General features: G+C 48.0%; 4 protein-coding genes across 4 annotated transcripts; 2 read left to right on the top strand and 2 right to left on the bottom strand.

The window, feature by feature from the left end:
* Nucleotides 1-785: 785 nt before the first annotated feature.
* On the bottom strand, nucleotides 786-2,261 carry ARB_01769 (uncharacterized protein; the record flags this gene model as incomplete). Its single annotated transcript, XM_003011967.1, has 5 exons — nucleotides 786-1,127; nucleotides 1,209-1,467; nucleotides 1,572-1,735; nucleotides 1,882-2,075; nucleotides 2,141-2,261. 5 exons carry the CDS (start codon nucleotides 2,259-2,261, stop codon nucleotides 786-788), a joined length of 1,080 nt encoding a protein of 359 aa, XP_003012013.1.
* Nucleotides 2,262-2,314: 53 nt separating this feature from the next.
* On the top strand, nucleotides 2,315-3,116 carry ARB_01768 (uncharacterized protein; the record flags this gene model as incomplete). The annotated part of the gene is made up of 3 exons (XM_003011966.1): nucleotides 2,315-2,397; nucleotides 2,573-2,888; nucleotides 3,048-3,116. 3 exons carry the CDS (start codon nucleotides 2,315-2,317, stop codon nucleotides 3,114-3,116), a joined length of 468 nt encoding a protein of 155 aa, XP_003012012.1.
* A 307-nt stretch (nucleotides 3,117-3,423) lies between these two features.
* ARB_01767 (uncharacterized protein) lies at nucleotides 3,424-4,694 on the bottom strand (the record flags this gene model as incomplete). The annotated part of the gene is made up of 5 exons (XM_003011965.1): nucleotides 3,424-3,847; nucleotides 3,912-4,122; nucleotides 4,205-4,323; nucleotides 4,360-4,479; nucleotides 4,555-4,694. 5 exons carry the CDS (start codon nucleotides 4,692-4,694, stop codon nucleotides 3,424-3,426), a joined length of 1,014 nt encoding a protein of 337 aa, XP_003012011.1.
* An 8,835-nt stretch (nucleotides 4,695-13,529) lies between these two features.
* ARB_01766 (uncharacterized protein) lies at nucleotides 13,530-14,341 on the top strand (the record flags this gene model as incomplete). The annotated part of the gene is made up of 2 exons (XM_003011964.1): nucleotides 13,530-13,907; nucleotides 13,967-14,341. 2 exons carry the CDS (start codon nucleotides 13,530-13,532, stop codon nucleotides 14,339-14,341), a joined length of 753 nt encoding a protein of 250 aa, XP_003012010.1.
* Nucleotides 14,342-15,553: the final 1,212 nt, after the last annotated feature.

Raw genomic sequence — 15,553 nt, 5'->3', positions numbered from 1 at the left:
AAACACATAAGGAGAATGAGATGGAACTGGGCAATGTGGACGAGAAGGGGATATATAGCAACACAGATCAAAAAGAGATTTTCCAACCGGTCAAATGTCAAAAGAAAGAGAGCGCTCGTATGGTCCTGTAGCACGTTTGAAGCATTGGTAAGATCCGTGGAGTAGGCAAGAGTAAAGAAAAAAAAGAAACAGAAAAAGAAAAAGAAAAGGGAGAGCAGCAACATAAACAGACCAACCATCATACATAAAGCGGGGACGATAAAAACAAGACAAAAGCAGAGAGGTATAAAAGGAAATAGTGTTCACTTTTTTTTTTTGGAATTTTGGGATATAGTGACGAGTTTATGTGTGTGTGAGAGAGAGGGTAGAGATCTCTTCCGAGGAATTCCAGCCTCGTCACAGCAGCCGGGGGAAGAGCTGACGACAATTAACATATCTGGTATCATATCGGGCCTTCTGGGGGTCATAGTTGAGGGGTCGCCTGGGGGTTAAAACTTGCGGAATATTTTATTTATTGGGAAGGAAACACTAGTTGTTGGGGGGGGGGGGGGGGGGGGGGGTAGTAAGCTGGACTGAGAATAAAATGTAGTCACCGAAACCGAATCAAGAGTTGTTGCTTTTGGTAGTTTTTGTGTAGATTGGTTGGCTGATGGGAGTTCGCAAGTTGGGTGAGTGTGGCTGGCGGTTAAGAGTCGTACGTCGATATTGTCGAGGCCTGGAAGGAGGAAGCTTCGAACAGGCAGGCCAAGTATATCAGGCATGTTTGATTGTCGTCAGTTTAACCTTCATAAGATCAGGTTGTTCAAGTTCTTCTGTATGATCATGTCCTGCACGGAGTCCATGGTGGCCTTTAGGAGGGTGGTATCAGTTGCGTTAGTGTAGTGGGTGTATATCTCTCGTTCGGGGACACGAGTGATGCCTCTGAACCTGTCGGCGAAGTACTTTGCAGAGGCCTCGAAGTCACCGTCTCGCCCGCTGTAGTCCGGGAAGTGTTTGGAGACAGGCGATATGGCGAGTTTCTCCTTGAAGAGATCGATCTTGTTGAGGAAGAGGATGACGGGCTTGCGTTTGAACCATTCGCCGTTGACAAGAGATTCGAAGAGCATCATAGCTTCATGCATTTGGTTCTGTGGGGGTTAAGTTAACTGGTTAGCCGTTGTCACGGTAGCTTTTTTTTTTTCTTTGAAAGAACGGTCCGGCCGACTTACAGCAGTCTGGTCCTCCACTAGACACTGGTCGTAGCCGGATAGGGCTACCATAAACAGCAGACACTGTACGCCTTCGAAGCAATGGATCCATTTCTTACGCTCCGACCGCTGGCCGCCAACATCCATCATGCGGAAGTTAATCTGGCCGAGCTCGAAGAGGGTCTCGGTGATTCCGGTAGTCCGTAGCCGGGAATGCAGCATGTCCTGGTTGTTTGGCAGCCAGCCAGGCGTGAATATCCGGTCCAGCGAGTTGAAGTAGCTGCCGCAATCCGTCAGAATAGCTAGTTTCAAAATCAAAAAGTAAAAAAAAAGGCAGAATAGAATGGCTATTGTTAGAGAGAGAGAGATTCGTGCCCAACTTACTAGTGGAGGTTATCGTGGAGGGCGAACTCGTGGCCTCGGGCGACAGCCTTCTGGACGCCGGCATCCTCCCACATTGTCTTGACGGCCTCCCGCACTTTGATATCGGTGAAGGCTTCATCGCACTCGACGTCTGCTTCGCTGGTCTGGATGAAGTGGGCGAGGGGCTAGATTGGTGAATGGAATTAGCCGTTAGTTCTGAGCTAGCTCGGCATAGGTAGGATATATATATATATGTATATGCAATAGTCAAACAAAGAACCAAAACAAAGGGAACCGGACGACACGAGCTTATATCGTCATTCATGCATACCTCCGTAGCTTCATGCTCGAAGCTTATGTTCTCGGCTTCCATTATCTCGATGAGCAGCTTGAAGGCGACAATCATGTTGGAGTAGATGACCGCCCGAGTCTGCCGGCGCTCGTCTATAGGGAATCCGCCGGAGTGAATGATGCGCATCTGCTTGATGATGGTCGACTTGCCGGACTCTCCAGCGCCTGTGGGTGCTGGTTAGCTAGCTGCGCCAGGTAGATAGGTAGGTAGGTAGGTAGGTAGACAGCTGTATACGCACCGAGCAGCAGTATCTTGACCGTCCTGTCGTACTTCTTCTTGTCTGCCCGGATGACCTTGTCTATGGCGGCGCTGTGCTTCCCCTGCTCCTTCATCTCCGGGCTGATGTCCTTCGAGTTCATGCAGCCCATGGTGCCGGCCTCTACGACGAAAAGACAGCAACAGTTAGCAAACGATGCGCAAGCTCCTCGAGGCCCTCGTTTTCCTCTTTGTGTCTCCGGGTCTCTCTTTCGCTCTCAAAACGCCAGCGCCTACCAGGTAAAAACGTCGTATCGTATCGGTGCAATTAAAAAAAAAGAATGCAGTTTTATGCTGGAGTCAAGTTGCAGGCCAACTTCGGGGGCAGCCCGCGAGATGCTGGGACTCCGGCTCGTAGCACAGAGAACACACAACCAGGATGCGGACGCCGGGACAGGAATACACCATGAACCAGTCTCGATCTCGGACTCTCTCGCACTCGCTGTCTTTTTCCCTGGCTCTCTCGTCTTCGTCCGTTCCCTTTTGTTAAATCCTCCGGTGGTTTCGAGGTGGCAGCGTTCGGCGGGCGGGAAGGCTGTATACGAGACAAGCGCAGCAGCGAACTAACTATCGGACGGGACAGCCTCGTCTTTTTCGAGAGCGGAGAAGGAGGAGGAGGAGGAGGAGAAGAAGAAGAAGAAGAAGAAGAAGAAGAAGAAGAAGCAGATGAAGCAGATGCAGGATACAGGCGGAGGGCTCCGGGCGAGGGCAGTCCTGTGCACTTTATAAGAGTATGAATAAACAAATAGATTATAAAATAAGTAAGTAAGGTGGAAAGGATGGTTCGGGCGTTGCTGGAGCCGTCGAGTAGCGTTCCCAAGGGCCTGCGAAATGCGATGCGATGATGGGATGGGGATGGGGCCGGCCGGACAAGCCCCAGGGATGTGCAGCAGCAGCAGCAGCAGAATAAGAATAAGAAGAAGAAGTCAGAGAAGCAGCAGAAAAAGAAACGAGCCTGAAGAAGAAGAAGCAAAAAAAAAGAGAGAAAAGCAAAGAGCGGATGGAGAGAGAGAGAGAGAGAAGAGGTTTGGGCCCGTTCAAGGTTTGTTTGGCCTGGGATGGCTGCAGTTGATACTCTGAGTATATGTTAACACTTAGTGATGGATGGATGGCAGCAAGATGGAGCAGGAGACGTTGCGAGATGCGCCTCAGGGACGACGTATCAACTAGATCTCGGCTGCTCAGCTCGACAGCGGGAGTGAAGCCGTGCAGGCACTCCGTATCAACAGGTATTCAGTCAGTACTTGCGAGTTACTTCTACTTCACTTAGACGCCACCAGCTATCTCTCTCTCTCTCTCTCTTTTGACATCACCACCACCACCACAACCACCAGCCAGCCAGCCAGCCAGCAACGGTGGAGGAGCACTAGCAGAGACGACATATATTATGATCCTCTCTATCGTATTATCGCAGCCCCGGCTCTGCCCAGCAAAAAACGTGGCCGGCCTCCCCACGCCCTGCATGGGGACCCCCCCTTCGTTTCTCCCCCTTCCTCCGGCACCCAGCGCAGAGAGAGAGACAGAGAGAGACAGAGAGCGACAGAGACAGAGATAGACAACGGCTAGCAGATTAAAGGGAACGATGGCGTGGTTTGGCACGCGGCCCGCTCGTCTTCGGTAGCGCCATCGTCGTCTTCCCAGACCAAGAGAGAGAGAGAGACAGAGCTTCGATATAATGTTATTATTAAGGCTATAGTTGAGCAGACATTAAGGACGAGGGTCCGGATGCAGAGCAAAGAGAGCCCTTTCGATACGATGACCAAGGGCCCCGTCCGGATGCAGCCCCCGGCTCATCCTCTGGCTCCTCTTTGGCTGTCCCTGTCCGGCCAGGCTGTTCTGGTGCCGTTGCAAGCGTTGCAAGACTTGGGTCCCTCTCTCTCTCTCTCTCACGCTGTTCTCGCTGTCTCGCTCTCTCGGGTTCCTTACGGGCAGTTTCTGCTGGCTGCTGCAGGTGCTGGGATCCCCCTGGCGAGCTTGCTCAGAAAGAGAAGTGAAACGATGCATCTGTTTCATCGCCCACTCTCTTCTACATACTACTCGTACTTACGAAGAACGGGCAGATACGCTGGTCCGCGGTCGGTTCGGTCGTTCTTCTTCTTCTCTTCCTCTCGCTCTCGCTCTCGCTGGTTGCCCTCTGCGATCCTTATTTCCGGTGGCGTTGGAATACTAGTTACTAGCAGAGTAGCTAACTAGTTAAATCACGTCCACCCGGCTGGCCCATCCATCACCTTCTTCCCTCCTTCGTCCTGCTTGTCTGGTGCAAAATAATAATATATCCTCGGTATCTCCTCTTGAGAGAGAGAGAGATCTCCTACTGACTTGCTACTAGCGCAAAGGCTAGCCCTCCCGTCGAATTAAGAAAGCCAATTATTAAAATTAGCGACGGTTTTCTGCAACCTTTTTCTTCCTTGTTGCTTTTTTCTTTTCTTCTTCTCCCTTTTCGCCCGTCCTTCGATCGTGTCTCTCTGGCGAAGGAGAGTTGAGTTGACATGATAAGCATCTCTGAAAGCCAGAGCTTGAACGTTGTCCGGGTCCATGACCCCTGGGGGAGGGAGGGAGGCCCGCCTGAAGGAGAAGGGAATTCCCCTGAACTTCAACCTCCATCATCTCCGAAGCCTGTCTCATCACATCGCTTGCCTTTTGCAACAGACCAACTAGGGCAAGTGTAAGGTGTAAGTATATTGCCTCGAGAGAGAGAGAGAGAGAGAGAGAGAGGCGGAGGAGCACGGATGGTGCGGCCGGCTCGCTGGGCTTGGGCTGGCTGGTCCATGGCTTACGGAGTACGCGCTGCTTGTTTGGATGGAGCAACTATGTCCTGCAAGTCTCAAGGTTCGGTGGAGCTGCGCCAGGGAGGGAGGGAGGGCTGGAGATGTCGTTCTCCTTCTCTTTTCTCCCTCACTCCTGGTGAGGTGAGGGACGAGAGTGGAGTTTGCCTTCTGGCTGGCAGAGGGGAGGCTCAGAGCTTAGCCAGTCCGATGGACGGTTGACATACATCAAACTATACCTCCTGCGCATCGTCATCGTCATCATCATCGTTATCGTTAATATATCATATCGTGCCATCATTGTATCGATATGATCGAGAAACGAAAACGAAGCAACTAATACATCCATGTCCTTCGTCACTCACCCGTTCTTCCTTTTTTTTTTTTTCCTATCCCCTTGCCCACCCTTCTTCTGCCTTCTTCCCCAGCTCACAACACAACCCGTCGGCGTCTGTCGTGTGACGGAATCAAGGACCCTTTTCGTATCCTTATTATTTTTTTTTATACTAGATGTCTGCATATCTCCAGAGATCTTCGATCACTAACGACGCACCTCGCAGACAGCCGCGGAATCTATCACCATAAAGAGCCATTTCTCCAGTTAAGCATGCTTTTTCGCCATCGCTTTCTCAGGAAATGGCTTTTTGCTTGACAGATACTCCGTACAAGACATTCCAAGGCTATTCTTGACTTCCCACCATCATTATTGTGCATCTTCCGCGTGTTCTGCTTCACATGGAAGCTGATGGTTCGAGGTTTATGCTGTGTATCCTTGGTATGCTTCCCTTGCATACGAACAAAAAAGTCTGATGGGCCGGACGATACCTCCAAGTTGGGTACATGGCTTGTATCCAGCATCCAGGACCTCGGTGAGGTACGGAGTACTCCATTCCTATACGGAGTACATCAAGTCCAAGTTTCCCACGGAACGGAGCCGCGCCATCTTCTTTGGTTTGTTTGGCTGCAGGCCCAACTTGAGAGATCACCTCCTACCTGCCAACTCTATGTACCACTGTCTCCCCCCCAAAGAAACAACGTCAGAGAAATAAACAGATAACGAAGTGGGAAAAAGCAAAATAATGAAAGGGAAAAAGAAAAAGAAACGAAAAAGCATATAATATATCTCAAAATGGGCTTTTTATTTTACTTTTATTTTTGTTTTCTTGCACAGGTGGCAATCCCCGTGCAGATCAATTTATCCCTTTCATACTTTTTTCCTTCTTCTTTTTTTTCTTTTCTTTTCAACCTGTCTCTCCACCGAACTCATCTAAAATGGGGGCTCGGGAGGCCAGCTGGGAGAAGATCTCTTGCTCCTCTTCCAACTCCTCCCCCTCCATAAACATAGCTGAAGGTTACGGTTGCGGGACGATAGCCCGCCAATACATGAACAGGACAGGGGATGATATCTGCTCGTTTCTTCCGTATATACAAATACCCGCATGTGACTACGCCTCGAACTACCCCCAGTGCCCGGCGAGAGGGGCAAGAAGCCATCCAACAGGACTTCCATTAATTGCAAAGTCTGGTTCAATGCATACAAAGTACCTCGTACCTCGTAAATCGGGGTCTTAGCAGTCGTGCTAAGGCAAACGGTGTATATATCTGGCCTGCTTAGCAAGGTTTTAAGGCGGCTAAGGTTATAATCTCCCAAAATAACCCATTCTATACTTAATGGATAGTCCTTTTTGTTCGCTGGCTCTTTCGTCCCTGCAGTGCAATAAGGAAAAGTAATACTACCCGGTCAGACTCAAATCAGATTTCGAATGAGCGATATACATCGTTAATCGCCGAACCCGCTTATGGCGCCTATTCCACTATACGGCTCGCATCGCATCTGATGGGACATGCTTGCCCTCATAGACACCCAGCTTATATGGCTGGTAAGTGTTAAACTCCAAGGACCAAATAATAAGACACAAGTGCTAGATCCTTACTATCCCTGGTTCTCGGCATATGAAGAACTTCACCTTGAGAGAACATAATAGACTCCACCTCTCATGATCTGCTCAGGATATTTGCGAGGTAAATGGAGCAATTGGTCTCCCATTGCTGTATTGTATCAATGTTGCTAGACCTTTGTATTACCCCAACCTTTGTAGATTTTGACCCAAGGATTCGTGGGTTTGGGTTGATTTATACCGCGCACTAGAAGTTCTCCTGAAGCTACGGAGTACTGTCATGGAGATTTCCAGCTGGTATCTCAATTCTATCACGGAATATACGAGTACACCTACTCAAAAGGATCGATAGAAGGCAAATCCTCGTTGGTCCAGTGGTTCATGTCAACAACCAGTATAAGCATACTTCCACCGGCAATTACGCAGTACGTATTGTATCTTGGCCCTTCCAGTTATCTATCCCCTGGATGTATGGAGTACTCCATACATAGTTGAACAAACCTGACATATGTGGAAAGACGATCGAAACGAAACTCCCGGTAACTAAACTTTGTGGCGAAGCTTCCAGTATAAGAATAAGCCCCGAAGGCGTGTCCCTGGCGGTTAACCGAGCATCTGAAGGTGGCTGAGGTGCTCTATCGGCGTTGTCTGCAGAGCAACGCGAATGTGGTACCAAGTCCATCAAACTTGGCGACATGGGAGGCTCGAACATACGGGGGCTGCAAAGTGAATCCGGGATGGGGGTTGAATATTGCCTACCTAGCTTCAATTAATAATTAGTTATGGAGAAAGGAGAGTTGATATTCATTCAACGCCCCCAATGCAGGGATTAAAATGATATTGGTAGACACGACATCACACCTTCTCCATCATAAGCAACTATTTTGGCGATGGAACGTATATGCACAGAAGGCGTCGAAGGCGTCCTTGATTTACGAGTATTTTACTTCTGGCTAACTACGGAGTAGCTATTTAAGGCAATATTCCAGAATCGTCCTAAGCATGTTATATTTGCTTTTAAAGCCACACGGCGTTCTTGCCAAATAGGCTAGATAACTAACTAACTAGTCAACTAACTTTGTGGAGAGAGAGAGAGGTGTGTACGATATGCGATCCCGATGGAGGAGGTCAACGCATTGCGATTGGCAAAGCCCAGAAAGCATGATATCGGCCCGCGAGGCACCAGGAGGGCTTGGAGCCGCCAGCCCACTCGATAGTATTCTTTTAGACACCTTTTGCCTTTTCGTACTACAGCCCCCTTCGGCCCAAATCGACGAACAACTCTGTTCGTCCCGTTGCACGGGCGCCTTTGGTGACTTTTTCTTGTCTTGCCTCTTCCCGTTGTCTTGGTCTTGGTGACTGCTTCTTCTTTTCATTTTGCCTTTGCTGACGACCAATTAGCTGTCCAATGCACCGTCTGGTGGTGGCGCTGGCGACATCAAAGGGTCTTGTGAATTTCCCGGATTGGCTGTAGTAAACTCAAAGAGGAGGTGTCTCTGTTCGGCACAAGAGGATCAGATAACGTCCTGTGGCACATCGAGTATGCATGCTCTGAAACGTCATCCTGCTAACCGATAGTTGGCTATACGATTACGACAAGGAGTGCTCGTTCTCTTCTCTGAGTGAAGCATTCTCGTTAATTCGCGACCATCCTTTCTTTGGCTGCTCTTTTTATCAGTGTTGATCGAACGCCTTGCTTCCTGCCCAAATCCTCCCCTTGTCGGCATCTTGGTACCCAAGACGAACGATAATCTTCGCTCAGGTTACCTTTTTTACTCACCAGTGCTTTGACATTTCAAAGTAAGATTTTTTTTTTTTTTTCTAAACAGCTGGCGGTAGAAGGGATAGGGGTGTGAAGATGTTCAAGCCTTCGTTTCGGTAAAAAGGGGACGCCATTCTGTCTTTAGCTTCAGATCTGTCTAGACTCTGAAAAGGATCAGGGTTAAGGTCCCAAGGGAATGCACGGATTCAATTCCATCTGCCTGAAAGATATTTGTGCTGGCAAGGCTTCAGCGCTGTCTCCTTTTCTTCCGCAGCTTTCCACCGGGTATAACCATCTCATTCCTTGGAAGATTTTTCGGCAGCGGAGCATATATTATGTAAAAATTACTCGCAATTACGGCTCACAACCTTGCATCGGCGTTCGTTGCAGGGCATAAGAAGGTTGAACCGGGGTTATGATGGCCAAAAACTCTGTCAAACCCCGCGCTGGAGGCGAGGATCTGGGGGAGAGTGAAGGAGCTTCTCGGCTAACCTGTGGGTGCTAGAGGTGCAATATGATGGGTGGGCATTGTTTACTCTCCGCTTCACGAAACATTCATCAGCCATGTCAACCATGCAAGGACTGGAGCGAGATTTTTCTGCTACTCAAATCATTCTCACACGATGGTTGAGCCACCAGAAGCGCCCATATTGAGATCGAGGCATAGTAAGGATGATCAAGATGAAGGATAATGCAACCAACCTTCAATGCAATATCTGCGCAGGAACCCATCGCTTCAACCTTCAGCAAGGAAGTAAAGGGGGGAAGATGGTAGTTTAGCCTGGACCGCATGAACATCATGTGATTATTTAACGACTTATGCTCTAGCCGCAGTCTGACGTTGGTTGGGTATCAGATAGAGAATCCGTCTTCATCTTGCGTATCGAGAGTCCACGGCGGAGTCTCTTCTAGCTTTATGATAGGCAATTTCTGTGTCGGCTCTTTCCAGACGAGTTCGAAAGTATCATTCTCCCTGTTACTGCTTTGAAAAGAGGCCTAGGAGTATAAATATATGGAGGCAATTCTGAATTTTACCCTGGAATAATCTGGGAATCAGTGTGGTGTACGGAGTAGGAGTAGTCGTCTAGTGTTTATCATGAAATGGATGTTAGTCCAGCTTAGGTAAATTTGGAAAGTTTCAAAATTTTAAGGAAGGTTGTCTGGGGAAATAGTGGACAGACTAGCTAATGAATACATCAGCTAGCGTAAACAAACCTGAAAGCTGTGACGGAAGTCTGCCGGTTGGATGACGATTTCGGGGACGGCTGTTGCTAAAGTACATAGATAAAGGAAGTCTGTGCTGCCGTCCATACAGATAAAGCACATTCGGATATTATTCGATGTATACCCTAGCGGTAGGGGACGGGAAGTGATGGAGCGTGGCTGATCTATGTCAAAAATTTGCGGCTTAGGTATCAATAGTCGTCCTCATCAATGACCACACGAAGATCGAGGGCTTGCATAGTTCCTATGAGAATCGCACCGGGTTCGTCTGATCTACCCTAACTTCCAAAGCACTTGACCCGATCTCCATGTGTTTGTCACAGGCCTTCGTGTTGTCAAACCTGATTTTGGGCACAGAGTGGTCTTTGAGATCGTCATAAGAATAGTGCGGTACCTTTCCGAGATCACTGTGACCATGTCAGCTAGAGACCTAAGCTCCCTAAATGTTGGGATTTGCGTAGTTGGTCACACGGACAGCCGTGCCGTTTACCAGCAGCAAGTTGTCAGGTACGGAGTATTTTTGTTCAATATATGAAACTCGTTTGATACGATACAGAGATATGTAATGCAATGCATATGCTGCATGCTGAATCATATACTGGCTCACGGGTATTGGGTGTGTAGACATTGCTTATTGGACGGAGCTCTCTCCTAGCCGGCATGATGGGGGATGTAAAGCCAATCGTGTTGTATATTGTGGCCAATGCGTAGCTTCACCAGATGACTCTAGCCGTTTCATCGTGGTGATGACCAAAAATGGTCAAGGTTAAAATGGTACCCGCTACGCACGGTTTCAAATGCAACATCTCGTCATTCCCGGGAGAAAACGGCAACCAGGTACAAAGGGTATCAGGAAGTCTCTGAGCATAGTGGTGGAGACTGAATTTCTTGAGTGTGTCGCTTGGCAACGCTTCTGGGCCTTCATGAGAGGTCTTGGGGCCAAATACACTGCGTTCCTTACAGGTTGACTCAGATTCCTGCATTTCAAAATAGTACATCGTAGGATAATCAGTTTATCCAGCCATCGAAGGAGATATCTGGGTTGCAGTTCATGCTACATACGATATGGTAATTTAGGGATTATCGTGATGTGGTGTGCAGTGTCCTTTTGTCGGGTTCATCGGAGATAAGAGGAACAGGCCTACAGGCACTATTCCCATACTCTATGCGTATGGCCTTCAGCATCGTTGGTATAGATTATCAATGGGCATTTGATCAATGGGTTTCATAAACTCCAATGTCCCCAGGATAAAGAAATCCCAGGTAGGGGCAGAGCTAGGGGTTTGATCTGCTGTTCAAGTGGGTAGTACGCGGGCTTTCGAGCAGCCGGCCAATTAGACATTGGGCCGCTTATCAAATTTCGTACAGCTTCTCTTATTTCCCGTGATGAAAACACTTCAATCATGGGGAAGACATGTAATGCAATGATCCTTCCATTTAGGGAAGCGGTTTATTAGTTAGGGGGCACATCTGGCCACCCTGACAGAGCTTATCGCAGTATTATCCTCGCAAAATCCTGGATTTTGGGCCGTCCATTTCCTGTATTCTTTTTTTTTTTTTAGCCTGGTGGGGGTTGTTGGAAGGGTATAGAGGGCTGGTAATACTGTGTATACCCCTCCGGAGTACAAGTTGAATATGCCGACTTAAGGCTGCTAGCCATCAAATTGGCCCCATTTCCCCCATCACCCTGCATATTTAAGCGCTGAGGCGGAAATAGGACAAGGAGCTAGTTGGGTATCTCGACGAAATGACTCTGTCAGCTCCTCAGACCGAAACCGCGTAAACGAGGCATAGCCTTAGCGTAGACCAAGCGACTTCCTCATATGCAGGTCTAGGGTATTATCCACAAATAGAACTGGCAAGCAAGATAGAGCAAAGAAAAAGATTGAAATGACACATAATCAAGGAGGACCTCAGGTATCAGAACTCGATTGCAGGCCGATGCAGGCCAGGCTCAGGATGCAGCAAGGTTGGCGCAGACTCCAGGTGCCTCTGTCTCCCTGAGATGCAGAGTCACCTCCGGAGAGTATTTTTGGGATGTTGGCAACATAGCTATGTGGTTATCTTGTCGTCGAAAGTACGCAAATAGTAGTGAAGATGGCAGTGCTCGATCGGTTTGTCGTTGTTGTTGCGGGCGGACAGGGATGCCCGAGCTTTTTTAGGGTTAACTCGACAAGGATGACAAAGCACAGCCTCCAAAATTCTAAATATAGTTCTTCCTCCTCTTTTTTCAACGTCAACTCTTCCTGCAGGGACCGAACTGGCGAACCCCGTCACGGCGCATTGGTCACGGTGGACTAGTCGGGAGCTCTACGGAGTCCTCTGTGCAGGCTGCGCTGTGCCTGCGTTCCTCTACTCAGTTATTTTGAGAAATGTCGAAAAAACAAGCGGGAGGAGGAATCCCTGTGGCGTACATTGTTCTGCCCAAGCCTGTTTACTAGGCCCCCTCGAACCCTCTCCGGCTCACTGATCCGGCTAAATGTTGATGATGCATCTTCAGATATACAGAAACCAACGTTTATATCCTTGGAATAATACCAGCCGACTGGTTGGCCGCCAAATCTGCAAGGAATATGATTATCAATGATGAAAACCGAGCTGCTTCCTTGATAATCTTCCCCACTATCTAGCTGCTTGTCAACTCCGGTCAAGGTTACTACTTTACTCTCAGCCAATAATACCGGACTTCAATGTACATGCGATAAATTTTAATAGCCGCTTGTTTCATGCAGAGCACTGCAAAGAATATACACCTGGGGCAGCCCCCGTTCCAGGTTCATCGTGTTCCTCCAATAACTAAGTAGCGGCTGTCTTTGCGGATTGACGAACCGGCCAGCCTTGGGGTGGTAAACTGCTACTGCGGCATATACTTTGAAAATAAATTTCATCATAGGGTGAGTACCGTACTCTAATCTGACACTCCCTGGAGAGTACCTATTCTACAGGCAGATTCTGCGTTGTATCACCAATATCCAGTGCCTGAAGGAGAACTTGACTGTCAAGTCTTTTCCAGCGACTTCTTGGCTTTTGGTCTACTGATTTACTCGCCGTTCAACGGTCTATTGACAGGGGTGGCCTTAAGACCTCCAAGCCCAAGCAAATCACCGCGCCCTCAGCTCCATTAACAATCTAGTGTGATTTTCAATTAATATGATAATATTGTGAATGAGCATGTATCCCGGGTTAACCCCGGCCATATCAAGGGTTTCTCTAGGGAACTAAGAGAGGAACCCTCAACCCCCATTTTCCTCTCTCTTTCTTTTTTTTGCTCTTTTTTACTCTGTCACGCCCCCTGGCTGCAGTGGCTGGAATCCCTGTTCCGAATTGAAGCCCGCGGTACGTGTAGTATTTCACTACCGCTGAAAGCCCATTGGACGATGACTCGAGTCTGCTGCTCTAGCTTGTGGGAGATCTTTTAGTGGTTGACAAAGCTTCCAGGATTGCACAGATGTAGGTAGGTATCGGATGGACATGGGTTATATCGCTCGAAGGCTGCAACCCTGTCTTGATCTGAAGGCCTCTCTAGATTTAAGATGGACTTGCTCTCCCAGGAATTTCAAGAATCATCATTGCATTCCATCACTGGCTCTTAGCACACTGCTCATCCTTCGCCCTACATCAAGATAGTTGGTCAATCAGGATTGAACAATATTATTGAGTTATTGCATTTTGTACCCTTCTTCACCGTCTGCCTGAATCTATTCCATCGCCACCACTGTGACCATGGCATTCTACGAAGCGTTGCCATCACTACCTAACATCAATACTTATGCCTATCCTATCGCCCCGCAACCATATGAGAGCCCCTCCGAGTCATACTCTGAATCCTCTAGCCCGGATACATATGTAAGTAAGCCCGGCTTCTCATACGAATTACTGTGGCGGCATAGAACAGCTTTAACCGTGTTGCAGCATATGAGACAAAGCGTCAGCCCTTCTGAACCCTCTCCCTACGTGATATCGTACGGGAGCCCTCAGATCCCATTCTATCCAGCACAGGAGAAGATCCCGCTGGAATACATCGACTCCACTTCACTAGACAATGGAGACCAAAGGGAGCGAAGATCAACCCAGAAGGGCCCTGTCACTTCCATGCACTTGGTTAGTCGAAACACATACACTTGCTACATATATACCCATTTCACTAACATACGACACAGCGACGTCGAGCACAAAACCGTGCTTCTCAACGGGCATTCAGAGAACGAAAGGAGAAACATGTCAAGGGCCTTGAAAGCCAGCTACAGGCCCTTCATGAGCAGCACCAGAGTCTTCTTCAGTCATACAATTCCCAGGCCAACGAAGTCGAAAGCTTAAGGAAGAAAGTCCAGGAGCTCATGAAATTACCAAATAATGTGCATAATGTGCAATTTACCGATCCTTCCACGTCCCCAGTTTGCACAAGCAGCACCAGCGCCAGCCAAGGATTCACTACACCAAACAAGTACGAAATGGCTACCTTCCCGGCGAGTTCATACCCAACTCCTACTCCTGAGCCGTACTACGACAAATCAATCCACACCACCGTTGCGTGAGGGCATCAGTGTCTGGCGATAATTGCACTTACTTGGCCACCATTGATGCAAATAACTACACTACCATTATGAGGAGAGAGACTCCCCGCTTACTTAATTTTTACATTCCTTTTTCCTTTCATGGGGCCGGCAAAAATACCCAGTAGGAATAATTTCACTTCTTCCACTCCTTTACTGCCTGTGCCACAGTTTCATTATCTATCTTTCATACACTCCTTACCAGCTAATTTTGACTCCTTTATATCTGGCACCTTAATGTTGGAACTCCCTGGACTGAGTTCTCTTTCCCGAAAGCTAAGCTTAATTAAAAATTTCTATTTTCTTATCCTCCTCTGCGTTTTTCTGGTGCCTTTGTGTTTTCACCAATCGAGGACGGGATAAATTGCTAGACAGTTACTGTATATAATACAAGCCAAATGTCCATCACAAAGACTCTGTCAAACTGCCCATGGAAGCTTGACATAATATATAAGCAGGTTTAATGTTCACACAATTTCATTCGCCACATTGTGGACTAGGATAGGAAAATCTGCATTGCAGGTCTGGTAGTATCCTATGTGCAAGAATTCTGTTGCTTCTTGGCCACAACTGCAAGTTGTCGGCCGTATCCATAACAATGTAGTTGGAGGACAGCTGCAAGTAGCCGCCAACATTTCTTTGCAGGAAGTGATATAATCGTCATGATCAGGGATGATATGTACTGTGATTTGAAAGTCGTGGGGACATCCTCTGGTAATTGCGTTTTGGATGGTACCCCAGGCTAAGCATGTTATCCAGATGTAAACTGTAGTATGCATCCCCGGCCAATAGCATATCCCAGTACAAATTGCGGTTGTTGGATATATTACGAGTCCGATGACATGGTAACAACTAACATCCTAGAGAATTTAAAGGGAGAAAAAAATTCTGTTTAATGCCAGCAAATAAACGGCCCAGACTCGGATACCTCAAGCGGACCAGGAAGTGTTAGAAATATCGTATACGTATAACGATTGCGCATGCCGTCATTCTAGATCTGCCTGCACCTTCAGCAGCAAGAGGTGAGGGTCCTGCTTATGTGCTACGCCGCTTCGTCGTAATTCTTCCTGTGTCAGTTGACGAAAAGTACCGAATTGCACGAGTAGTGCTAGATGATGCTCCAAGACACATGCACTTCGTCTAATATGTGAGTTTTTCTTTATCTGCCAGAACCACCATCTCCAGGAGAGAATG

This window comes from Trichophyton benhamiae (assembly GCF_000151125.1).
Source record: "Trichophyton benhamiae CBS 112371 chromosome Unknown contig00269.3, whole genome shotgun sequence".
Taxonomy (NCBI): domain Eukaryota; kingdom Fungi; phylum Ascomycota; class Eurotiomycetes; order Onygenales; family Arthrodermataceae; genus Trichophyton; species Trichophyton benhamiae.
The sequence above is the reverse complement of the archived record's forward strand: the minus strand, read 5'-3'. Positions and strand labels throughout refer to the sequence as shown.